The 27,468-nt window shown below is 35.1% G+C and overlaps 1 protein-coding gene across 4 annotated transcripts; it reads left to right on the top strand.

Annotated features, from left to right (window-relative positions):
• Window positions 1–2,009: 2,009 nt before the first annotated feature.
• Window positions 2,010–16,252, top strand: LOC114257740 (GDP-mannose transporter GONST2). 4 transcript variants are annotated; one of them, XM_082906696.1, is made up of 12 exons: window positions 2,040–2,505; window positions 2,604–2,688; window positions 10,097–10,226; window positions 10,802–11,013; window positions 11,488–11,698; window positions 11,982–12,121; window positions 12,491–12,620; window positions 14,398–14,496; window positions 14,653–14,807; window positions 14,898–15,014; window positions 15,633–15,730; window positions 15,823–16,252. In XM_082906696.1, exons 4-12 carry the CDS (start codon window positions 10,817–10,819, stop codon window positions 15,864–15,866), a joined length of 1,191 nt encoding a protein of 396 aa, XP_082762822.1. In that variant the 5' UTR covers window positions 2,040–2,505; window positions 2,604–2,688; window positions 10,097–10,226; window positions 10,802–10,816; the 3' UTR covers window positions 15,867–16,252. The 4 variants fall into 4 exon arrangements, with proteins under 4 accessions (XP_028053328.2, XP_082762822.1, XP_082762821.1 ...); XM_082906695.1 differs by lacking the exon at window positions 10,097–10,226 and adding an exon at window positions 3,508–3,633; XM_082906694.1 differs by lacking the exon at window positions 10,097–10,226 and adding an exon at window positions 3,500–3,633.
• The last annotated feature ends 11,216 nt before the right edge of the window (window positions 16,253–27,468 follow it).

Here is a 27,468-nt window from a genome sequence, read left to right as displayed (position 1 = left end):
AATCCTCCTACAGAGGGGGATTACTAAACCCTCTACACTACTAATCTTATAACATTTTGTTGCATCCAAACAAGGGTTTTGTGGGTCCCACGAATTGGTAATCCAATCCATCCTCCCAAACCCCTAATCAAACATGACCATAATGAGTCCCACCTCCATCTCAATACAATTCACATCTTTATCTCTCAAAACAAACGGGACCTAAAACTATAGACCCACCTATTATATAAATTATAAAGATTCAAAATTTTTAAAATTATGTCATATTATTTGTTAATATATTAATTAATAAATCAATTAATACATATAATTTTATTCTTTATTTTTTTAATTATAACTTTAAAAAATATAAAATTATATGACTTTCTTCTATAATAAATTGTAGGAGAAAGAAATTACGTGGGTTATTGTTTTAGAAAGGACTAAACTTGTCTCCAGTCCATACTGGACAATGTTGTTGGGCTTGTGAGGTTGAACACAGGTTTTGTTTCGATAATTTGAACTATTGAATATGTAGAATTCATCAAGTACTTTATTCCTATAAAAAATCACATTAATCGGATATCGATAACTACTTGATCGGATCAAATTTTTGTAACAATTTATTTACCGTTAATAGAAATCTAATCCGATTAAATAATTATTCATATATGATCAATGTGATTTTTTACAAAAATAAAACACTCAAACAAGTATCGAAATAAGAGCCGTAATGAATCCCACAGACCTAACAGTACACTCTAATCGGACTGAGAGAAGTTTGCCCTTTTAGGAAAAAAATGAGTGATGCTATTAGCATCTCATAAATTATTTTGGACCCTCTATTTTTTTGGACCTCCACTTGTAAATTTTGAAACCCTCAAAATTTCTTTTTTCCCTCCCAACTAATAATAAAATTATTCTCATGAAAGCATTTCACCCATTGAATGAAAACCTTCCACACCCCAAAAAAAAAAAAAAAAAAAAAAACCTCTAACAAAAAACCTTTACAAAACCAACCAAGAAGGAGAAGAGCCAATGTGATTACTGTCTTTGCTTCCTCATTCATCATTGTCACAGTTGGTATGCTATATATATATATACACACACATATAATTTCTTAGTTTTATCGTAATAATTTCTTCTCTTGCAGGAAAAAAATTTATAATAATTGGTTTGGTTAGTTTTGTTGGTAGATATTATAAAATTGTGTACGCAACAATACTATTAAAGTTACGCGATAAAGGAATAACTTTTGAACCTAATAATGGATTTGGGCTACTTCCGATAACTTCTACTAGTATTAAAAATTTTGACCATTTAATGTGTCAAGAAATTTTCATATTCGGACCTGCATTCTCGAACTTTATTTATTTGTTCGGGAATCCCTTCCCGAACAAATAAGTAATGTTCGGGTCTGTATTCCTGAACTTGAAAAAATGAAAACTTCTGCAATCGTTAACAATTTTGACCGTTTAATATGTTAAGAAATTTCCATAATTGGACCTGCATTTGCGAACATTACTTATTTGTTCGGGAATGTATTCTTGAATTTGAAAAAATAAAAATTTCTGCAAGCGTTAACAATTTAACCATTCAATATGTTAAGAATTTTTCATGTTCGGACCTGCATTCTCGAGCAAATAAGTAATGTTCAGACCTGCATTCCGCCAAAGGGTTGCCACTGTTACCATTGAAATATTGCCATTGGCGGAGAAGAGTAGTAAAATAGTTGCCACTATTACTACCGGAATATTGCCGTCAAAGAATTTTCAAGATGTTGAGAGTGAGTAGGTTTTGAAAGCGAGATTTAGGGAAGATGGATGAGTGATGAGTGATGATGAAGATGGGTGTTTTTATAAATCCTAATTTATAATATAATAAGTGTGTAGATTTAATTAAAAGACCTGATATCTCAAAATTAATAATGTCTTTTTTAATAATTTTATTTAAAATTATTATTATGGTTAAAAAAAAATTAAAAATTGGGTGTCTAAAATAATTTCTGAACTCAAAAAAATACCATATTTATATTGCTGCGTTTCTCTCAGGTCTCTTTCATCCTTTTGAAGTGGAGGGAGGGAGGGAGCGTGGGAGACAGAGTGGCGGGTGAGAGAATGGATCGCTCAGAGCTTTTGACTAATGGAGCCTCGGAAACAGTTCCACTTCCATTATTATTCAACTTGTTAGGCGCTTCTCACATTCCTCGAATCCCGCCTTCTCATTCCTCTCTCTCTCCCTCTCCTCTCCGCAACCCATATACATATATTGGTTTCAGAGCTCAGCTTTCCCAATCATCAAACCTCCCACTTATTTTTCTCTCTCTGTCATTTTGTAATACATTATTGGCTTGTTTTCAGATGGATCCACGCCCTTTGCCTTTGCGTGCGTTGCTAAAAGATTGACAATCACGTCTTTCTCATGACCTTTTTCTCTCATCTTCTTCTTCTTCTTCCTCTTCTAGACTCGCCATTTTTTCAGCTGCGATCGTGTTCGTTAAATCATTCGGAATCCACATTTCAATCGGTATATGTAAACCTTTCATTATTACCGAGGAATTTAGATTACTTTAATTAGCTACGCGTGTGTTCATATTCAGTTTTGGTATAATTGGTTATATATAGGTAATTATAGCTTTACAATAGTTGCTCGGAACCAGGGCCCTTTGAAGATACCTTCCAAATTTGCTTATCTTCATAATTTTAATTGGTAAGTACTCCGCCTCTTAGTTAGTATTTGAATTGATTTGATTTACACTCCAAATTGTTATTTACTTGTTCTTAGTTAATCATAAAAATCGCTTTTTGCAAGCTCTAGGTTGGTATTTTTTTATTTTTTTTTTAGAATACTGGATTTGTTCAACGAATATAGTTTTCTTGATTTGCTTTAGAAGAGTTAATGGATCGGTATGTATTATAAATAACAAATTTACTGTTTTTTGAATTTCGTCTTTGTGCATCCGTTTCAATAAATTCAGTTTAGTTCATGTTTCATATTTTTATGTTCTTCGGACACAATTATAGGTAATGTTTGAAGATGTAAACATGTATTGACTAGGGACACATATAGTTGTTGGAAAAAATGATTTTTGGGGACTTTAATTTAATATTAAAGTGTGGTGACTTTAATTAAATATTAAAGTGGGTTCTAACCATTTTTTGTGTTGGGTCCTAGTGAGCCAAAAACTATTGGGTTTTGAATAAGAAATTGCCAAGAAATTGCTTCATGATGTTAGATTCATGAATAAGATTTTAAAGAGTATTTAAATCTTTTTTCTTGGCTAAAGGGGGTGAATCCTTTGGGCATCCATACTTTTCATTTTGTGGAAAAGGGCTATGGATGCTTGGTGTTTTAATGACTAGCCTTAAAGGCTGGAGGCTTTTCCTCTCTCCCCTATACATGTATAAATTGAGACCCTCCTGTCAAGTTTCAATATAGAAATTTTTGCTTCCATTTTACAAGTCAGTTTGCTTGATAGTTCCTATTGTGAGAGAGTGCTGCCATTGTTTTGTTCGCTAAGCTAAACAGATAGTGCTTCTGCCGTAGCTGGTTTTGACCGTCGTATCCTGGGAGACAGACGCCGGGTTTCCTCAAGCACTCGACCCGTGAGGCGGCGAAATCTGTTTTAAGGAAACTGCTTCCGTGCAGGCTTCGGTTTTGTCTCTTTACCCTTTATTGTTTTTTGTGTATTTCTGTTGAAATTTAGTTATAATTATCAGCATATATTCTTGGTACATAATTTGTTTTCTTCATAAATCTATTTATTTAATTTCACAATTTTGAACAACAAGCTTAAAACAGAATTTTATATATCTTTTCTATGAAATTGATCGAATAGATTTATATAGACTATTAGGTTAGTTTTGTATAATGTTACTAGGAATTGTTGCGGAATTGCTCACTATTTCAATAATTGTAAATTATGCAATGGTACTCTCTAATTGCTTAGTTTAATTAGAATGCTCTATTATAAATTTGCATACTTAATTGTATTAGTATGATCTTGTTTTATGCATATGGTTCATCATTCCCCTACCATGATTTGCATGAATTTTAAGGTTATAAAATATAATTTATGGATGTTACAATTTTGATATGCTAATTCTATTCTAGTTTTTTTTTAATTTCTTGCATGCTTATTATTTTCTAGGCTAGATTACATAATTTAATGTATTTGGAGTTATAGAGTTTTATGAATTGTGTACATGATTAATCTAAATTATCTAATTGGGTGCATTAATCTGAGTTATTTAATTAGGTGCATTAATCTAAATTATTTCTTTGGGTGCATTAATCTGAATTATTTAATTAGGTGCATTAATTTGAATTATTTAATTGGGTGCATTAACTTTGAATTTGACTTATCTATTTGGAGTTATTAGTTTAAATGTTTATTATGAATTAATTTCATTCATGACTCATGAGTATTGAACTTTATTTTAAAGTTGTAATTTAATTTTGAAGTTACAAATTGTATTTTGTTTTGGTACCTTATATTAGTTGGTTACTTATATAATTAATAGTTGGCTAGATGGTTTCAATTATTTATTATAATTAAATTTTTTAGATTATTTGTTTGTATTTTGTTGTGGTTTGCTACTAACTTTCTTTGTAGGGATACCAATGCCGAAAACAAATATAAAACCAAATGAATAGTATTTGGGATGTAAAAACAAAAATGTTTGGACTACTAACTTTTGTGTTGAATAGGAATACCTAAGCGTGGAAAGGCTTTTGGACTAAATAGAATCCTTATGGATTGGCTATTTTGTTTAAATGTTTGAAGCATGTTTTTTGCTTGAGATGTAGTTGGTTTGTTTATCAATTTGTGGTAGCAAGTTTTATTTGTTTGTTTTGTTAGAAGCATTTTATATGCGTGTAATTGTTATAGCAATTTTTTAAATTGTTTGTAAGTTTGGAACTTGGGTTGGTTTTCTGTGATAGAAACCAAAGTTTTAGCTTTGGCTAAAGAGTAGTTCTTATTTGTTCAGAAATGACAACTAAGATGGATTTGGTTTCAAACCTTTGGAGTTTGAGGAAGTCTTTGGGTTTAATCATTTTATTCCCAAAGTGTTGGAAAACCAAATTTGGAGAAAGTCTTTGGTTATAATCTGATTATGTCCAAAGTGTTTTGGTTTTGAGAAAGGAAACCAAATTTTAGCATTAGCTAAAATATTTTTGATTTTATTCAGAAATAATGGGCTTAGTTCCGGGAGTACCGGTTAACTTTTATGTGTGGTGTAATTCTGGTAGCAAATTTTATTTGCTTGGGAATCGGTTTGTTATAACCTGGTTTATCTTCTGGAAATCTTAATTTTTAAATTGTTTCCTATAGACTAGGAGTCAACATGCTCTTGAATGTTTTGTCAAAAGGTTAACTGGGTTTTAAGTGGGACCGATGTGACCCCTCCAGTCTTCCTGGAAACATTCCTGACCATGTTCCATTCTAGGTTAAATGGTGAGACTAGTTTTGAATTAAATTTCCATCTAAGGGATTTTCTAAGGGTTAAGTTTATTTTCTGGAATCACAGAAGTGAAATTCTGTTGTGATGTTTCAGAAATGGCTTCAAAAGGTGACAAACAGAAATGTTGTTCCACCTGACAACCTTAGCCTCGCGAGATTCTTAAAGAAAGATCTTGAGAGATCAAGTATGATTAAAGGAAATCATAGGATTGCATTAAAAATTTCTCTGATTTGATCAGAGGCAATTAGTTTGGTATCCTTGTGATTGCTATGTGACTTTGCTTGAAAGCAAAGATGAGATAACCTGTTATAGTGGGTGAATATTTTTTTTGGATTTTTAAATTCCAAATATATTCTTAAATTGGTGGTTCCTAGTGAGTACAAGATCACTGATCACAGAGATAGAAAACTGGTGGTTCCTAGGAGGTGTTAGACCACTGGCTACACAGTTATGAGATTGTGGTTTCTAGTAGTGAACAGATTACTGATCACATGTCAAGACATCATGATTCCTAGTAGTGGAGAGGCTACTGGTCATATGTCAAGACATGATGATTCCTAGTAATGAAAGAGTTTATTGATCCTATGTCAGGACGTTGTGATTCCTAGTAGTAAAGTGACTACTGATCACAGGTTAAGAAATTGTGATTCCTAGTAGTAGAAAGTCTACTAACCACATGCTGAGAAATTAGTGATTCCTAATGATAAGACTACTGGCCATGTTATGAAGTTCCGAATAGTAGACTATTGAACACTGGATTTGTGCTTCCTAATAGTAAGACTATTGGCTTCAGAGTGATAGGTTGGACCAAATATATTTAGGTGCCTAATTCGGTTGATGACATTCTGGGAATGTATTTACTGTGATATGATTTTGAGAGTTTCATAATCATTGTGACACAAGGATTTGTTTAAACTTTGTATAAATTCTACAAAGAAGACCTGATTATCCGACTCCGTGATGAGGAGGATAATAGAAAGAAATGAGGGAGTACCTCCTCAGTGAAGGCCAATGTTATTGAGCATGGCAAATCTTCTGGGATAAAGAAGAAGCCCCCCTTGCACAAGGGCTCTTAGCTGGGGCCAAGGGGTGGTGTTGCAAAGAAGCTGGCTTACAAGCCGCGGGAACCTGGTTCTCGACTCAGTGAAGGCCAATGTCATTGAGCATGGCAAATCTTCTGGGATAAGGAAGAAGCCCCCCTTGAACAAGGGCTCTTAGCTGGGGCCAAGGGGTGGTGTTGCAAAGAAGCTGGCTTACAAGCCGCGGGAACCTGGTTCTCAATTCTTTGGGTAGTGCTACAACTGTGGTAGCGAGGCTTTTAGTTTTACTAGGGCTACACGCCACATCTGCTCCGAGAATGAGTTGTTTACAACTTTCAAACCGGTTACAAACGGTGAGAAGTTGTTTATGGGAAACTCTACTACCTCATTTGTTGAGGGAAAGGTGGTCCTGATGTTAACCTCAGGAAAAGAGCTAACCTTGAACGAAGTCCTGTATGTTCCGAACATTCGTTAGAATCTTGTCTCAAGGTCTCTTCTCAGTAAACATGTTTTTCGCATGGTTTTTTGAGTCCGACAAGGTTGTTCTGACGAAACACAAGTGTGAAACTTGTGTTGAAGCGAAGTGGACAAGATCCCGTATGAGTTATGGAAAGGCGTTAAGCCTTCTTATAAATTCTTACGAATGTGGGGGTATCTTGTAATAGTGGCGATTCCTACACCCTAACGGGTTAGGATAGGCCCGAAATCTGTGGATTGTATATTCATTGGTTATGCACATAATAGTAGTGCATATCGGTTTCTTGTTCATAAGTCTGAAATTCCAGACCTACACAGTAATACCATCATGGAGTCAAGGAATGCATGTTTCTTTGAAGACATTTTTCCTTGCCGAACCCATGCAGGGGTTCCAAGGTCTTTGGAGCAATTTGATGAGCTTGCTAGTGAGGATGATCACGTTGATGATCCAGGTGATGATCAAATTGAGGTTTTAGTTGAGCCCAGACGGAGTAAAAGGGCTAGGACATCCAAATCTTTTGGTCCAGACTTCTTGACTTATATGGTTGAGAACGAACCTCAAACTTTCCACGAAGTTGTGACTTCTCCTGAGAGTCCTTTATGGAAAGAAGCGATCAAAAGTGAGATTGACTCCATCTTACAGAACCAAACCTGGGAGTTGGTAGATTTACCTCCAGGTTGTAAGCCTTTAGGCTGCAAATGGTTTTTTAAACGAAAAATGAAGGCCGATGGGTCTATTGACAAGTATAAGGCGAGCCTCGTTATCAAAGGGTACAGGCAACGAGAAGGCCTGGATTACTTTGATACGTACTCACATGTAACTAGGATAACATCCATTCGCATAGTGATTGCGATAGCAGTTTTGCGCAATCTTGAGATACACCAGATGGATGTAAAGACAGTTTTCTTAAATAGGGATTTGAATGAAGAAATCTATATGGAGCAACCTGAAGGGTTTTTAGCTCCAGGACAAAGCAAGAAAGTCTGTAAACTTGTCAAATCTTTGTATGGTTTGAAGCAAGCGCCTAAACAATGGCATGAGAAGTTTGACAATGTAATGTTGTCAAATGGGTTTCGAATCAACGAATGTGACAAGTGTATTTATGTCAAAGACACTGACAGAGGTTATGTCATTTTGTGTCTATGTTGATGATATGCTCATTATAGGTAGTAACGATGAAATGATCAAAACTACTAAGAAGTTGTTAAACTCCAAATTTGACATGAAGGATATGAGCATTGCAGATGTTATTCTGGGAATTAAGATTACCAGAATCTCTGACGGAATTGTACTTTCTCAGTCTCATTATGTTGATAAGATACTTGAGAAGTTTAGTGGATCAGATACGAGTGTGTCATCGACACCTGTAGACTTAAGTCTACACTTTACCAAGAATAATAAAGAGAGTGTCTCTCAGTTAGAATATTCTCGAGTAATTGGAAGTTTAATGTATCTGATGAGTTGTACTAGGCCAGATATAGCTTACTCGGTTAGCAGGCTTAGTAGATACACAAGTAATCCTGATGCTTCTCATTGGAAGGGCATTGTGCGGGTGTTAAGGTATTTACGCTACACTCGAGATTATGGGCTGCATTATACTCGATATCCAGCGGTGCTTGAAGGATATAGTGACGCGAATTGGATATCAGATATAAAGGACTCAAAGTCCACTAGTGGATATGTGTTCACTCTTGGTGGGGCAGCCGTGTCTTGGAAATCTTCCAAGCAAACGTGTATATCTAGATCAACGATGGAATCAGAGTTTATTGCTTTGGATAAAGCAACGGAAGAAGCAGAATGGCTTCGCCATTTCATTGAAGATATTCCACGTTGGTCTAAACCTGTGTCAGCTATTTGTATTCATTGTGATTGTCAATCTGCAATTGGTAGGGCACAGAGTAATATGTATAATGGAAAGTCTAGACATATCCGTCATAGACATAATTCCATACGACAACTACTCTCGAATGGAGTTGTCTCTTTAGACTTTGTAAAGTCTAAGGACAACATTGCGGATCCGCTAACCAAAGGGTTAAGTCGAGTGTTAGTCAAAACATCGTCAAAAGGAATGGGGTTAAGGCCTTTGGAAGTTACCGGAATGGAAACCCAACCTAGTTGACTGGAGATCCCAAGATCTAGGTTCAATGGGACAACCTAATTGCGTGTAACGGTGGTATGTCACTGAGGAGGTTAAACCTCCAGCCATTCCTTCTATTAGTGATACCTGCAAGTGTAGAGGATAAGCTGAGCTTTTAATGACTCTTATGTGTTAAGCTGTTGAGCTAAGTATTGCAGGATACTTTAGTAGAGTCACCTATGTGAGTTTGAAGTGGGGCCGCTTCTAGAAGAATTGGGCAGGCCAAGATTCTTTGAAACCACTCGCTAAACCAGGCTAGTGTCCAGGGCCACACAGGACACACCAGTGAGAACATAATGGTGGTAGGAGTAATTCCCGTGTGAGATCTATTGTCTCAGTTTACATAAACGGTAGAGCAGTTCAAGATGTCTTATTCACTGATCTGCCAGTAAACTCGATAGGTTTTCACTGGGAGAGGTTCAAAGCCAAAAGCTACCTTCTCTGATGTCGGGGTTAGTCCGTTGTACTCTCTCTCAGAGTCTTTATTGTTGAACGATGTCCGTTTGTTGAGTCATTCGGTCAATTTTTATTTATGTGGGGGATTGTTGGAAAAAATGATTTTTGGGGACTTTAATTTAATATTAAAGTGTGGTGACTTTAATTAAATATTAAAGTGGGTCCTAACCATTTTTTGTGTTGGGTCCTAGTGAGCCAAAAACCATTGGGTTTTGAATAAGAAATTGCCAAGAAATTGCTTCATGATGTTAGATTCATGAATAGGATTTTAAAGAGTATTTAAATCTTTTTTCTTGGCTAAAGGGTGTGAATCCTTTGGGCATCCATACTTTTCATTTTGTGGAAAAGGGCTATGGATGCTTGGTGTTTTAATGACTAGCCTTAAAGGCTGGAGGCTTTTCCTCTCTCCCCTATACATGTATAAATTGAGACCCTCCTGTCAAGTTTCAATATAGAAATTTTTGCTTCCATTTTACAAGTCAGTTTGCTTGATAGTTCCTATTGTGAGAGAGTGCTGCCATTGTTTTGTTCGCTAAGCTAGACAGATAGTGCTTCTGCCGTAGCTGGTTTTGACCATCGTATCCTGGGAGACAGACGCCGGGTTTCCTCAAGCACTCGACCCATGAGGCGGCGAAATCTGTTTTAAGGAAACTGTTTCCGTGCAGGCTTCGGTTTTGTCTCTTTACCCTTTATTGTTTTTTGTGTATTTCTGTTGAAATTTAGTTGTAATTATCAGCATATGTTCTTGGTATATAATTTGTTTTCTTCATAAATCTATTTATTTAATTTCACAATTTTGAACAACAATAGTTTGCCAAAAATCTGTGGCTCCGTCTACCTTTTGATCGTTTGAAATGCTCTTGGTGTTCTATCGTTAAGAGAGAGCTCTAGTTGTCTGCTTAATTAACATTCTTGTTGCCTGCCACACTTCAAACTAGTCTGCTTCTTTTCGCTTTTTCGATATGAGATTTTTTGGGTGCCTATGTATGTGAGCACATGGGTGTGAATTCATAAAAAAAAAAAAACTTGGGATTTTACAGCTGCTATACTTTGACAAAGTTTGTTGTAATTAGTTTCCAAATTATGATTTTTTTGGCATCTGATTAATGGAAGTTAAATAGAGGTTAAGGATTGCAAGAATTGTTGCTTTGGCATTCAAGTGAACATCTAACAAGTCTTGATGCCCAATCACGCAATTTACATTTAATTTCCAAGTCTAAATTGGGTTGTACGGCTTCTCTATTAGTGCTAGGTCAGTGCCATGTCGTCCGATTACAAGATAGATGCAGTTGTTTGCCCAGATTCCATGGCACCAGATTTCAGCTCTTCAAATGGGAAGGTGACAACTGGTGAGAGGGCTAATGTGGTACACGAGCTTTTTAATGGTTTTCGTAGGCATGGAAATAGGACAATAAGTAATATTTCAACAGATGAAGAATACAAGGTAGCATCTGACAGGTAGTACTTTCAACTTCTCATCTGTGACAGTTATTATATCAGTATGTTATTACTCTGTTATAGTGTAACTGTTTTCATATGTATGATTTGCAATTTTCTTTTCCACCATGATCATCTTCATGAGCTTGGGTGACTCCATCGCTTGAAGCTCAATACAAAAATCTAACATTCTACAACTATTTATTTTTTGGGTAGCGGAGGTGTTGCCTATTTGAGGTCTCACAATTTAAGATCAAGAAATGATATGTCATTTAATATGCACCGTGGACAATTCAGCTCTAGTTATTTTTTCTTTGAATTGACTTCTTTGGATTTTGATCTAATAATGTTTTTCCAGTTACACAGTATTCCAATTAGCAGTTGTATATCTATTTGACATTTTATTCAATGACTTGTTATGAATCAATTGATTGGACATTTGGAAGGCTTAATGTGATCCTTGATATTTTACTGATATTTAAATCCTTAAAGCAGACTTTCTCGGGGAACTAAAGCTGCTATTGGTGATAGTGTTAATCTCTTGATTGATATAGAGGAAAAGCGAGAACACGGATCAGGAAAAAAATCTGGACCTCTATTGTCTGGAACAGCTTACTGCTTTTCTTCTTGCAGCATGATATTGCTGAACAAAATTGTTTTATCAAGTTATGCTTTCGATGCAGGAATCTCATTAATGTTTTATCAGGTACGTCAACTTATTCACGACAAAATCTCCTTTCTAGTTGGGTTAAAAAAAATTTAGGTATGAATTGCTTTTTACAATCCTAGTAGTAAATTTAAATTGTATGTCAATTCTATTTTTTCATAGCTGATCTTTAATTGGTAAGCACTGTGCCCTTTATGTTAAACCTTTTAAACTTTTTTTTTTGCTGATATTGACCCTGTTTCTCACATATTGGATGATCTTTTTTTTCTTCACTATTGTAATTTAATATTGTCAATCATATTCATTACCTTACTTCTTGCAGAATTTAATTAGTACTGTTATAGTGCTGGTTCTGGGTTTCTGTGGAGCAGTGTCACTGGAGAAATTGAATTGGAATCTAATCAAGGTCTGGATCCCTGTAAATGTAATATTCATTGGCATGCTAGTTTCGGGAATGTATAGGTAAGCCATGAACCACATTATACATTTGGGTACTCTTCCTATATTCACCAACTGATCTTGATACACATGAACTCAAACCATCGAGAGCACAATGGTGAAAAGAAAGGGAGCTGCAATATATGGTTCTTTCTACAAAATGTTTCCAGTCTTCTGTTTATCCAGTTATATATCCTTGTGCACTTAAGAATTTTCGGTGAATTCAACTGAATGTTGATCTAGATTGGAATGATGTGCTTCTGACCACAAGGGATTCGTGAAAAGAGAACAGCATGTAGATCTGTTTAAAGGAAAAAAATGTGTGAATTTATTGATCAATATGTTCAGTCATATATTTATGTGCACTTAATATTGTTTGGTTAATCTTTTCAGTTTGAAATACATAAATATTGCTATGGTGACGATTCTGAAGAATGTGACAAATATTTTAACAGCAATTGGTGAATTCTATATTTTCCGGAAGTGTCAGAATCAGAAAGTGTGGACTGCTATGTTCTTGATGGTACATTATACACGTTGCTTTGCATTTGGCTCTAAGCTAGTTCTGAAATCCTTGAACCAAACTGCCTGTAAATTATGCTTTTGCTTGAGGAAAACAGTAAGCATGAGATTGAGAGATGAATAGGCAAGGTGATTCTGCCTAGGGTAATGTTGTAGTTGTCCTTCAGTATGCATTTTATTTTTGTGACTATACTTATAGCAGGCAACTACTTAAGTACAATTTTTTTTTTTCCAGGAATTATGTTCCCAACAAAAAGAAATTTCACAGATTATTCTGATTAGTCTATTCACATTTGAATGCTTAGAATATAGGGATTTTTTGCCATAATTCCTTCCTAGAGTCCGTTTTTCTTGAAAAGGGCAAACTCTAATTTTTTGGCTCGTAAACTCCTCCAAAAGAAATCTTGTAAGGACAAAAATTTTCATATTTATATTTTGTGACAAATTTACCCCTTCACACACACTCTCTGGCTATCTTTCTTCTCTTTCTCCCTCTGTATGTGTCAACTTTTTCTCTCTTTCTAAGAGCTCTCCACCATCACAACCACCACCGTTTCCACCGCCCCCACCACCACCGTCTCAACCACCGGCGCCGTTCGTCACCGCCACCACCACCACCACCGTCTCAACCACCGGCACCATTCAATGCCACTATACCACTAGTAACCACCATAGTCATTCTTCTCCTCCAAGATCTCAGATTTGAGATTGACAACCTCATATCTAAGATCTATCATCTTAGATCTATATTCTCTCCCTCTCTTTCTCTTTGTCTCCTCATGATGCTCTGTTTTTCAGATAGTAAAATTTTACTCAGGTTTGAACCAGATCTGAGGCAATATATGTAGCTCTCTCTATTCCTCCATTTCTCTATCTTTTTCTCTCTCTTTTTCTCTCTCTCTATATGTATATATTTTTATTTTAGTGCATTTTTTTGTCATTATCAGTTTGAATATTGATTTTGGGATCTCAAACGAAAATGTTATTTTAGTACGTTCAATAGCGAAATAGTAAAATTTTACTCGAATATGTTAACGTTATTAATTCAATGTTATGACTGATTTCTCATTTAATATTTATATGAATAATGGTAATAATTATAGTAAGTGTGGTGGTTAGTGATAACAATGGCAAAAATTCACTATTTATATGTTTAAAGTAAACAATAAAATTTTATTATCCAAATTAACAAAGTAAAATTTTATTGCTACTGAAAAATTTTGCCAGAAAAATTTCGCCAACCAATAAGGGTCTCCGGAAAATTGTCGCCGGTTAGGGTGATTAATGGTCGCCAGTGGTGGTCGGTAAGGGTAGACAATGATCAGTGGTGGTTGTAGTAATGTAAGAAAATGATAGAAGTAGAGGGTATTATTGTCATATTTTTAAATATTTTGAACTTTGTCCTTAATGAATTAAATGTTTTTAGCTTGTCCTTTTGGCAATAATGTTTGAAATTGAGGGACTTATTACCAAAAACCCCTAGAATATATAAATTGCAGTTTATTATAACAGTCACAATTTCTTTCCCCTTTAAAAATATCACTATTTTTGTTTTCATTGTTCATTACATATTTTACAAAATAGAGGATGAACTAATGAAACCAAATGTTGGGGACCTAGTTCATTAATATGCAAACCACATTATTTGTTCTTATTGTATGGTATTAGTACAAGTTTCATCTTATGCTCCATCCAGCTGATTATTTGCTGCTTTTCTAGAATATGTACTTCAAATGTACCTTTTAGCACTTTTCAGCCCTTGGTGGATTGCATCGCAGATCATTTCAGCTATAAGTGGCGGTATCACAGATCTTTCCTTTGATGCAGTGGGTTATACATGGCAAATTGTGAATTGCATTCTGACAGCAAGTTACTCGGTATGTATTTTCTGCTAGGCTCATTCAATTCATCCATATGCCCTTGACCTGTTTGTTTGCTTACAAGTTTGTTTATGGAAACTTTATTATTCTTGGTTCAGGCATGCCTACATTTTTAGTTCTTAATTACCACAAAACATTTGTACTTTGCGACAGCTCACATTGCGGCGCATCATGGACAAAGCAAAACAGTTGACAAGATCTGGATCTCTTAATGAAATTTCAATGGTGTTGCTGAATAATATGTTATCCTTGCCTTTTGCAATCTTCTTGATTATTCTGTTTGAGGAATGGAAATATGTAATTAATGCGTAAGCACAAGTTTCTAATTCTTAAATTTGTGGTTATACTAAAATTTGTGGTCTGACGACTCTGTTGTGTGTTTGGGTTTCAACTTGCAGTGATGTCATCAGAATGCCCATGTTTTGGTTTGTTGCAACAGCTAGTGGACTGCTTGGACTTGCCATAAGTTTCACCTCTATGTGGTTTCTAAATCAAACTGGGCCCACCACTTACAGGTAAAAGCACACAGTTAAACTTGAAATCACTCCAAATGTTGAAAGCTTCATTTGTGCTCATCATTTAAATTACGCCTCTGCGAGTGGGTCCTAAACAAGTTCTCTATGCAACTACACTGTGTTTTAGTAGGGTAAATATGCAGATGACTAGGTTTATGTTCTGCATAAATTGCTTGCCGAGGCATAGCTGTGAGCTTGTGATTTCAGATTGTTAGATTCCGTAGGACAAAAAGTGGCCAAAGATTGTTATGAAAAATAATAAGGCGGTTGGGAGTGGGGGCTACATGATTTTGAAAATCCTGTTGCTTTTACAAGCTTAGGAATCACTCTGCTTAAACTTAATGGATGTTTCACAAATAGCATAGTGATAGCATGCCAGTTAACCACTGGACTTCTTTCCAGATTGGAATTATACATTCAGGCTATGTTTAAATGACAGGAATGTCAAGGAAGCAAGGAATCTCATTACTAGTAATAAATTCCTGCGTCAATGTTTTTCAAGCGTTTGGTTTTGTTAAGAATTCTCAATGGGAAAATAATAAAATTTTAATTGTGAGCCCAATTTTTCTTTTACACTAATTGTATTCTCCATTGACACTTTGTGCTGCTGCTTTACAGTTTGGTGGGCTCCTTAAACAAGATTCCTCTCTCTATTGCTGGTATAGTGTTGTTCAAGGTTCCACTCAGCCTACCAAATTGCTTCAGCATCCTATTTGGTAAGCAAAATGATCATTGTTACGGACCATAAACACTTGAGATATGTAATTATAATTGAAAGATAACGTCAATTAATGTGTATTTCATCCAGGTCTGTTTGCTGGAGTATTTTTTGCCAGGGCAAAAATGTCCTGATCCCTCAAAATTCTTCTGACTCTGGATAAGAAAGGAGAACAAGAGGTATTGATGCTTCCTGCATGCTGCCAGTCGAATCCCATTTGAATGAGTGCACAAATCAAATATGAGGACTTGAAACAAGCTGAAGGTTTCTCAAAAAGATGTTTTGTACACCTTTTTTTTTTTTCTTTTTTTTTTTTTCCATGAAATAGAAACTGGCATACGAAGAATCCAGGGATTTGGAAATAGCAGTTGCAACAAGTAGTAAAAAAGTATTATTGATTGTTTAACCTTGAATTTCATTTTTGAGTCAATTTCTCTCGGGCATGCCTTTTGTTTTTGGCAAGGAAATTGTAACATTATATCTTTCAATCACATTAATGGAAAAATTCAACTTTCTCCAAGGTTCTTGGTTGTTTTGGTAATTTGTTTTTAGTTGTTTTTGCTTTTCAGTAGGAGGGTTAGAAACACAGGGCTCATTTGGTTTGATTTTCTGAAAAAAATTTGGGAAATTTTCTCTACAAATAAGTTTTCAAAAATAACCAAACCAAACAAATTTTTCCAAAAAAATTTCCCAAAATTTGTAAATCAAACAAGTTTTCCAAACAAATCTCTCTCTCACACATCAAATCAATCACTTTTTCCAAAACTCTATCTCAAAATAATTTTCCAAAACATCTTTTAAAAAAAACCAAACCAAACATGTTTTCCTACTTTTTATCTCTAAAACACATCTCTCAAACACAAACCAAACATACCCACAATCTCTGATTTTGGAAGCTTTTTGTCACGGCTTTGGTTGTTTCCAAGCTATCCGTGCGGCACTTAGACAATCTCAAGCTTCACTTGATGATGCTAAGTTAAGTCAGCCTAACTCACTAACTTAAAAGAAAGACAAGTAAGAGGAACACAAGAGAGTTTGAGAGAATGCCTTGTATTCACTATAAGAAAGTTTTACAACTCTTGGATCATTGATGGAGCAAATAAGCCTCTCTCCTATTTATAGGGATCTTAGGCCTTCTCTAGAATATTCCAGAGCATACAAGAAAAGGACTATGGAGAAGCTTCTCATGGAAGCTTTTCTTATCCTACACGAGGGTTCTAGAATCCTCCTTAAAAATATCTATACAAACATCTATCTCATTCTAGAGGTAGATACAATGATCTTTTACCACCTCCATTTCTCTAGGAGGTTCTAGAAGCTTTTATTGCTTCCATCCTTCTAATATTCACTTGAATATTCTAGAACTTCTTTCTAGATCCTTTCATGTATATTATAGAATTATATATCATATTCTCATATTTTCTCAAGTCTTCCAGGAGCTTCCAGAACATTCCATTAGCCTCCCTTCCTTGAGACTTCCTTTTGGTAGGCAATTCTGTCTGGGTAAGTTGGCGGGACATGACATTCTCCCACACTCATGCTCGCGATGCCCTCGTCGCGCCTTCTTCCTCGAAGTCGTAGGTTTTCTCCTTGACTTACGCCTTCTTAGATTTGCCTTGTCCACTTGCCCTATTGATGACTTAACAACTACACATGTCGGTGGACTATCTTCTGCAGAGCCAGTCATCTTCTTCACAATGCTTACTACCTCTTTCTTGTCTGTCTCCGACTTAATATACATAGCTAATAGAAGTTTGAGTTTAGTATTCAACTTACTCATCATTGGCACCATGCAAGATCCACCCTCCATAATGCACATAATGTTGTTGCGAGGTAACAGTGCTACGTTGAATTCCCACAAGAACTCCATTCCTAGCACCACATCATGGTCATCGAGTGATGTTATCGAAAAATTGACTTTTCTGCGCCACCCACCAAGCTGCAGCTCAACCCCTCGAGCTATGCCATCTACGGGCTTTGCCTTGGTGTTCACCGTCTTCATCAATTCTTGACCCTTGTCAAGTTTAAGACCAAGCCTCTTGGTCTCCTCTGCATTGATGAAGTTGTGTGACGCACCCGTGTTTACCATGACTTGGGTCACTCTCCTGTTGATCTTGGCATCCACGTACATTAAACCCTTATCCTATTGGGTCAATGTAGTAGGCTTCGATTCGATGGCACCGAGTAGCTGTAGAGATCCTATCTGCGGAGTCTCCACCTTTTCCTGTTCTTCAATCATGGCAGTAAGGGCTTGCCTCTTGGGACACTTTCTTGCCCAATGTGGTCCGTCACATAGAAAACACTTGGTCTTGGGTTTGAATCTCTCCCTGTTCTCTCTGACCTTGTCTTTGCCCTCTTTGCCAGTGGGAGGCTTGCCGTGCCTTTCCTTGCTTCGGATGCCTTCATCCTCTTCTTCCTCACTTTCACTAAAAGTTCTGCTAGGGTCACCCTTGGATGTCTTGGCCTTGTCATCCCCACGTTTGTACTCAATAAGTGATTCTACCATTGCCATGGTCGTCGCAAGGTCTTGCACACCTCGGCGTCGTAACTCTTGCTCTACCCATGGTTGTAGGTTGTCTAGAAAGTTGAAGAGCAATTCCTTATCAGTCATATTCGAGATTTCTAGCATGAGTGTAGAGAATTCCCTTACATAGTCCCAAATAGACTTGTGTGTTTAAGATTTTTCATGCTCTTCCTTGCTTGGTAGGCCACACCTCGAGATAAAATTGCTTCCTAAGTTCTCTTTTGAAATCATCCCAAGTTGATATGGTGCACGTACCTCTCTCAATGTCAACATGCCGGCGACGCCACCATAGTGTTGCTGTATCAACAAGGTAAAGGACTGCGGTGCGTACCTTGGCACCTTCCTCGGTTACTGCCATTGCCTTGAAGTGTCTTTCCATGTGCCACAAGTAGTTGTCCACTTCTTTGGCATCCCTCTTTCCGTCAAAAGGCTTTAGCTTTGGAACCTCCACCTTAAATGTCCCCGGCAAGGTCACAGCTCCCCCGATTCTGGCCTTTTTGCACATTGCCACATCTTGGTGCACCTCCTCTAAGCAGGCTTCAAACTGTGCGAACATCTTTAACACCTTGGCTTGAAAGGAATCATTGGCCACCTAAGCATCATGTGTCATAGAATTGATGATGGAAAGCATGCCATCATGGAGTTTCTTAATCTCCCTCTTGAGACCCTCCACCTCCTGTTCAAGGCTTTGCTCCAACACATCAAGACGCTCCCCCGAGTCGCACATGGTAAGCTCCACCTTGGCAAACCGTGTATCCATGGTGGTCATAGCATCTCATGACTTATCCTTCCTTCCCTTCGTGGCTTCCCTTCCACGGACTTGCTCAGTCACAGTCTCCTCTATACCGGATGACATTGTTGCCTTTTCTTCTCTTGTCTCCAACCTGGCTCTGATACCACGTGTCACAACCTTGGTTGTTTCCAAGCTATCCGTGCGGTACTTAGACAATCTCAAGCTTCACTTGATGATGCTAAGTCAACCTAGCTCACTAACTTAGAAGAAAGACTAGTAAGAGGAACACAAGAGAGTTTGAGAGAATGCCTTTTATTCACTATAAAAAAGTTTTACAACTCTTGGATCATTGATGGAGCAAATAAGCCCATCTCCTATTTATAGGCATCTTAGGCCTTCTCTAGAATATTCTAGAGCATACAAGAAAAAGACTATAGAGAAGCTTCTCATGGAAGCTTTTCTTATCCTACAAGAGGGTTCTAGAATCCTCCTTAAAAATATCTATAAAAACATCTACCTCATTCTAGAGGTAGGTATAATGATCTTTTACCACCTCAATTTCTCTAGGAGATTCTAGAAGCTTCTATTACTTCCATCCTTCTAATATTCACTTGAATATTCTAGAACCTCTTTCTAGATCCTTTTATGTATATTACAGAATTATGTATCATATTCTCATATTTTTTCAAGTCTTCCAAGAGCTTCCAGAATATTTCATTAGACTCCCTTCCTTGAGACTTCCTTTTGGTAGGCCATTTTGTCTGGGTAAGTTGGCGAGACGTGACATTTTGCTGTGGTTGATCGCCATCTGGTTTTCATGTTGTCAAGGTTGAAATTTTTTGGAAGTTTGTCGCAGAATTTTCACTAAGAGGTCATTGCAATGGATAGCACGTCATGTATGAGAACTCCAGTTGGAATCTCTGACCTATTATGAATCAGACCAATGGATTTAGAAGCTCAAGTTTCGTGAGTCCAAAGGCTTTATCTGATACGATATGCACAACGAATTGTTGATAAATCAAATGAGGTCACCCATTGCAGATTTAATCAGCAACTGTCACTTGGTAGTTTCCCTTTCCCACACCCTTAGAGCATCTCCAATGGAGTTGCCAAAGGAGCTGCCAAAGTTATAATTTGGCAAGAGTAGAGAAGAATGAGTCTCTAATGGCATGCTATTCATCTTGCCAAATATAACACACGTCATTTCTGTTATCAAATTTGACAGGAGTTTTGGCATTTGCCAAACATATCACATCATCAAAGATTAATAGAATTTTGGCTCCAATCGGTTGATCCTCTCCCAAAAAAACCTCCTAAAATCTTTGGAGGTATTTTTTTTGTCATTTAAAAAAAAAATACAGAATTCCTTCTTCATTTGATTTCATAAATTCACAAATTTTCTGGAAGTACCCTTTCACAATTTTCTGGAAGTACCATTTCACAAATTCATAAATTTCACAAATTTCAGTGAAGAACAAATCACAAATTTCATAAATTTCATTAGAATGATCAATCAACCCAAATCTCACAAATTTATATAAATTTCTGAAGCAATCTGAAAGGAATTTAGAAGACAAATACTTAGATTTCAGCATGGCAGCATAATTGATGAAGTTGTTATTCATCTCAACCAAAATCGACCTCTAGGGCTTGTTCTTCATCAACTTCTAGAGCTTGTTCCCAGGCCAATTAAGCTCCATTGAAGTTCAAAAACTGGTGTTCCATTGAACTCGACAATAAACGATCAAAATTAGAGAGACATAGAGACAAAGAGAGAGGGGGCAACTGATTTAAAAACGATCGATGCTGGTAAGGAAGAAGAGAGGGATGATCAAAATGAAGAAGAGAATGATGAAGATGTAGAGAGAGAGAGAGAGAGAGATCAGCCCAAAGGGCGAAATCAGACACATAGAGAGGGGGGTTGACTAGTTTGAAGACGGTCGGCACTGGTGAGGAAGAAGAGAGGGATGATCAAAATGAAGAAGAGAGGGATGTAGATGGCGAGAAAGAGAAAGAAAGACAGATTGAGAGAGAGATGCTTAGTCTATAGGGGCGGAATTAGAGAGAAACATATATATATATATATATATAGAGAGAGAGAGAGAGAGAGATGATCAAAATGAAGAAGTATGGAGATGCTCAGCCTCGAAAATTCTAGAGATTGAATGTTGGGCGTGGATTATGACCCCATCTAACGGTTTGAATGGTGTCTTGGAATGCAAAATGATTTAACAACTCTTTTTGTTCTTGTTTTAAAAAATATATATATATATTTAATTTTTTTTGAAAAAAAGTTTTAAAAATGTCATAGAAGACCAAAAAAAAAAAAAAAAAATCACTAAAAAACTTATATCCAAACAATACCTACAAAATTAGTGAAAAAATTGATTGATATTTGCCAAAATGACATGTAACCATTAAAGCACCATTATTATAATTTGACAATTTATTGTTATGTTAGACTTATTTATTTTGATGATTTATTTAATTATATTTTAATTTATTTGAAAGAAAAAAATAGAATCCAAAATTTATTTTGATGATTTATTTAATTATATTTTATTTGAAAAAGAAAAATAGAATCCAAAATTTATTTTGATGATTTATTTAATTATATTTTATTTGAAAAAGAAAAATAGAATCCAAAATTTATTTTGATGATTTATTTAATTATGTTTTAATTTATTTGAAAGAGAAAAATAGAAAGAATCAAAATTTATTTTGTCCCATTATTTCTCACCTAAACTTTTATCCTAAATATTGTTTGAATGTATTTAATATTTACTTAAATCAAGAGTTCATTTCAACCCAAAAATAATGCCCAAACTAGAAGTTCAAACAGCTCAAAACAAAAGATTCAAACAGTCCAGCACAGCAGCAGGCCAAAATGTTCAAGTGGAAGATATTCAAATTAGTAATGATGGAGTAGAAGATATTCAAATTAGTAATGATAGAGTGAAAGATATTCAAATGAATACAACGACTATAAACAGTTATAAGTTTCATTATATATACCAAAACCTCTAATGTAAACAAGTTACAAAAAAAAAAAAATCAGAAAATATTCTTTGATCTATAATCATTCACATCTATTCTCTAAAAATCCTCTGAGAAATGTTTTTCAATTTTTGTTTACATCATCTTTCAGAAATTATACACTGAGATGTATAACTTTAAGCCCATCTTTCCTGTGTGAGGTTTACAGAAAAACCAGAGTTTCATTTTTATATCTATCTTTGAGAGATAATTCTTATAACTTTCTGTGAAAACAAAAATACATTCTTTTCAACCTTGTAAGAGTGTAGTTTACTCAGTGTTTTTGACTTAGAAAGTCTGTGTAAAATCTATGGAGGATTGCTTTATCTATGAAAAGGTTGCTAGCGCCTTGTGAAGCTAGAGTATAGTGAAAAATCTCAAGTGAAGCTTGAGGAGTGGACGTAGGCCGAGTTGAAGCCGAACTACTATAAATTTGTTTGCCTCTCTCTCCCTTGTCTCTTTATTTTATTTAAATTGCCATAGCTATATTTCACATTTTCACTGTGCTAAAATCATTAACTGACATAGTTGTTAAAACACTTGTTTTAATTATTTTTTATTTCATTAACTATATTTATCTATTGTGCTAGTCATAATTCTTATTAGGGTATTATTATTTTTATTTGTAAAAACCTAATTCACCCTCCTCTTAGGTTGTCTTTTGGGTAATAATTGGTATCATAGTCTAGACTCTTGTTTTAGGTTTAACCATCTAGGAGTTTCGATCCATGGCAACCTTAGCTGAAGGACAAGCCACAAATAGGCTACCATTATTTGACGGAAACAACTATAGTCGTTGGAAGGATAAGATGACACTATACCTACAAGCCACTGATTAGGCCATATGGATTATTGTCACCAAAGGTCCAAAAAGTCATACCAAATTAGTAGACAATATTAGTAAACCTAAAACTGAAAATGAATGTGATGAGAAAGATCATAAATTATTGCAAGCTAATGCTAAAGTCAAACTCACCATTATTTGTGGATTAGACTCTAAGGAGTATAATAAAATTTCAAGCTGTGATTCGGCAAAAGAAATTTGGGACAAACTTGAGGTAATGTATGAAGGTACAAACCAAGTAAAGGAATCTCGTATAAGATATGCTTGTTCATAGTTATGAATTGTTTAAAATGAACTCTGATGAATCTATTTCAAGTATGTTTACTAGATTTACTGAAATTGTAAACTCTTTGAAATTTCTTGGCAAAACTTATACTAACAGTGAGTTGGTGAGAAAAATTCTTAGGTGTTTACCAAAGAATTGGGAAGCAAAAGTCACGACCATTATAGAAGCCAAAAATCTCTCCATACTTGGATTGGATGAGCTTATGGGTTCCCTTATAACTCATGAGATCGCCATGAAAGGACATGAGGATGTTGAAAATAAAAAGAAAAGTGAAATTACATTCAAAGCCTCATCAAATGAAGAAGAACATGAAAACTCCAGTGATGATGAAAGCTATGCCATGTTTAGTAGAAATCTCAAAAAGCACTTAAAAAAAAACAATTATTAAGGAAGAAGACCTTTCAAGAAAAAGTACAACAAAGATAACAAGAAAGAGCTTATTATTTGCTATGAGTGCAAAAATCCTAGACATATGAAGATGGATTGTCCAAAATTAAAGAATCATGGAAAAGACTACAAAAGAAACAAAAAGGCCATGGTAGCAGCTTGGGGAGAAAGTGAAGATGAAAACTCAAGTGATGAAACTGAAAATGAAGTAGCCAACTTATGTCTCATGACTCTTGAAGATGAAGACTCTACTCAAGATGAGGTAACTGCTCTTTATGAAGAACTTGAAAGTGCATTCCATGAACTACAAGATGAATTTAGAAAAGTTTGTGCCAAAAATAATGTGTTGAAGAAATCTGTTGCATCTTTATCTGTTAATGTAGAAGAATTAAAGAAAGAAAAAATTGTTTTGAAAAATGATTTTGATACTATCTCTAATGAGAAAACTACTTTAAAAAACAATATTGATGATTTAACAAAAACACTTGAAAATTTTGTAAAAGGTAGAAATAATCTTAACATGCTTCTTGGAAATCAAAGATGTGTTTTCGATAAAGCAGGCATTGGATATGACCCTATTAAAAAACAAAAGAATCTCAATACAATTTTTGCAAAGGCACCTCTCATGACTCACCCTCATATTACTTGTTATTATTGTAGAAAGAAAGGCCATTATGTATCTTCTTGTCCATTCAAAAATAATATAAACATGGGAATTAAAAAGATTTGGATTGTTAAGGGATCTAACAAAACTAACCAAGAAGGACCCAAGAAACTATGGATACCAAAAACTAACACTTGATTGTCATCTTGTAGGTTTGCTTTAAGTCCAAAGCTAAATGAGGGAAGTGGTACCTTGATAGTGGATGTTCCAGACACATGACCGGAGATAAATCCTTCTTTACTACACTGTCATCCAAAGATGGAGGCTTTGTTACTTTTGGAGACAACAAAAAAGGAAAAATCATCAGTATTGGTAGCATCGGTATTTCTCCTAACCTTTCTATTGAAAATGTTTTACTTGTTAATGAACTTAAGCATAATCTACTTAGTATTAGTCAATTATGTGATAAAGGTAATCGAGTTATTTTTGATAAATCACATTGCACAATTGAAAGCACAAATGATCATAAAGCTTTATTCGTTGGTATTCGTCACGATAATGTTTATGTTTTTTATCTCAATGATCTCTATACTAGTGATGTTAAAATGTCTATATGTTAATAATGAAAATAGTTGGTCATGGCATAGAAGACTTGGTCATGCTCATATGGATTTAATTGCTAAACTTTTGAGAAATGATTTGGTCATTAGACTTCCAAAAATTAAATTTGAAAAAGATCATCTTTGTAGTGTTTGTCAACAAGGAAAACAAACTAAAACATCGTTTAAATCAAAATCTCATATTTCCACAACTAGACCTTTACAACCACTGCATATGGATTTAATTGGTCCCTCAAGGACATCTAGTCTAGGTGGTAAACATTATTGTCTTGTTATTGTTGATAATTATTCAAGATTTACATAGGTTATGTTTTTAGCACACAAAGATGAAACATTTTTTTCTTTCACAAAACTCTATCGTAAAATTCAAAATGAAAAAGGATTTCTTATTACTAATATTCGAACCGACCATGGTAGAGAACTTGAAAAATGAGAAATTTGAATTGTTTTGTGATGAGCATGGTATTGGACATAATTTTTCAGCACCTAGAACTCCTCAACAAAATGGTATAGTAGAAAGGAAGAATAGAACTTTAGAAGAGATGAGTAGAACAATACTTTGCGAAAATAATCTTCCTAAATATTTTTGGGCCAAAGCCGTTCACACCGCATGCTATATTTTAAATTGTGCATTAATTAGACCTATTCTCAAAAAGACTCCTTATGAACTTTGGCATGATAGAAAGCCCAACATTAGTCACTTGCATGTTTTTGGTTGTAAATATTTTGTGCATAATAATGGTAAGGATAACTTAGGTAAATTTGATTCAAAATCTAATGAAATAATTTTTCTTGGCTATTTCTTAACTAGCAAAGCTCATCGTGTTTTTAATAAAAGAACACTTGTTGTGGAAGAATTTATACATGTGGCATTTGATGAAAATGACATCTCTGCTCAAAAGCAAATTGTTAGTGATAATATAGATTTGGAACCAAATGTGGAAGATTCAAGTATCTACAAAGAAGAGAACCAACCATGTTAGTTGAACAAAGAGATTGAACAACTTATTCTTCCACCTCAAGAAGAATGAGGAAACAATGATGATTTGCCAAGAGAATGGAAGTTTGTTCATAATCACCCTAAAGATTTAATCCTAGGTGACCCTTCAAAAGGTATTGAAACTTGCTCTTCACTTAGAAACATTTGTAGTGACTTGGCTTTTCTCTCACAGATTGAGCCTAAAAACTTTCAAAAAGCTGAATTCGATGAACATTGGATGATAGCTATGCATGAAAAGCTTAACCAATTTGAAAGAAACAAAGTGTGAGAACTTGTGCTAAAACCTAAAGATCATACCATTTTTCGGTACCAAATGGATCTTTCGAAACAAGCTTGATGAATCCGGCATAATTATAAGAAACAAGGTTAGACTTGTTGCCCAAGGATACAATCAAGAAGAAGGTATTGATTTCGATGAAACCTTTGCTCCGGTTGCTAGATTAGAAGTCATTCGCATGTTACTTGCATTTGCATGTTTTAGAGATTTCAAACTTTATCAAATGGATGTAAAAAGTGTCTTTCTTAATGGTTTTATAAATGAGGAAGTTTATGTTAAACAACTCCCAGGTTTTGAAGATTATGCTTTTCCAAATCATATTTTTAAATTATTAAAAGCTTTATATGGTTTGAAACAAGCACCTCGTGCATGGTATGAATGATTACGTAAATTTTTGATTGAAAATAATTTTTCTATAAGAACGATTGACACAACACTTTTTGTTAAAACTAAAAATAATGATTTACTTATTGTGCAAATATATGTGGATGACATTATATTTGATGCTACTAATGAAACCTTGTGTAAGGAATTTGCCAAGTGTATGCAAGATGAGTTTGAGATGAGCATGATGGAGGAGCTAAATTATTTCCTTAGACTTCAAATCAAACAATGTAAGGAAGGAATTTTTATCAACCAAGCTAAGTACACAAAAGAACTACTTAAAAAGTTTGGTATGTATAACTCAAAAATAGCTGGAACACCTATGAGAATATCCATTAAGCTAGACAAAGATGAAAAAGGTAAGTCCATTGATCAAATAAAATGTCGAGGTATGATCGGCTCACTTCTTTATTTAACTGTAAGTAGACCCGATATTATGTTTAGTGTTTGTATGTGTGCTAGATATAAATCAAATCCTAAGGAATCGCATCTCAGTGCTGTTAAAAGAATTTTTAGATATCTTGTTGGCACTCAAAATTTGGGATTGTTTTATCCTAGAGGTGTTGCATTTGATTTAATTAGTCACTCGGATGCTGACTTTGCCGGATGCAAACGTGATAGAAAAACCACCAGTGGCACTTGTCATTTTCTTGGTAACTCATTAGTGTCTTGGTTTAGCAAAAAGTAAAATTATGTTGCTTTATCAACGGACGAAACTGAATATATAGCTTCCGGAAGTTGTTGTGCCCAAATACTTTGGATAAAACAACAATTAGAGGACTTTGATTTGCATTATGATCATATCCCTATTAAATGTGATAATATTAGTGCCATCAATTTAAGCAAAAATCCAGTTCAACACTCACGAACAAAATATATTGAAATTCAACATCATTTTTTAAGAGATCATGTTCAAAAATGGGATATTGTACTTGAATTTGTAAACACCAACAAGCAATTGGCGGATATTTTCACAAAACCCCTAAGTGAGGATCGCTTCAATTTTATTCGTGGCAAGCTTGAAATGTCGATTTCTACTTA

The sequence above is a fragment of the Camellia sinensis genome, chromosome 14 (assembly GCF_055761805.1).
Source record: "Camellia sinensis isolate YWXY chromosome 14, ASM5576180v1, whole genome shotgun sequence".
NCBI lineage: Eukaryota > Viridiplantae > Streptophyta > Magnoliopsida > Ericales > Theaceae > Camellia > Camellia sinensis.
This window is presented reverse-complemented; position numbering and strand designations above follow the sequence as displayed.

Bases quoted from the DNA above. Each gene is read 5' to 3' on its own strand.
- LOC114257740 (XM_028197527.2), top strand. From the start codon at position 10,817: ATGTCGTCCGATTACAAGATAGATGCAGTTGTTTGCCCAGATTCCATG. The intron at 11,014-11,487 runs GTAGTACTTTCA...TCCTTAAAGCAG, and splicing joins TACAAGGTAGCATCTGACAG to ACTTTCTCGGGGAACTAAAG. The intron at 15,015-15,632 runs GTAAAAGCACAC...GCTGCTTTACAG, and splicing joins ACTGGGCCCACCACTTACAG to TTTGGTGGGCTCCTTAAACA.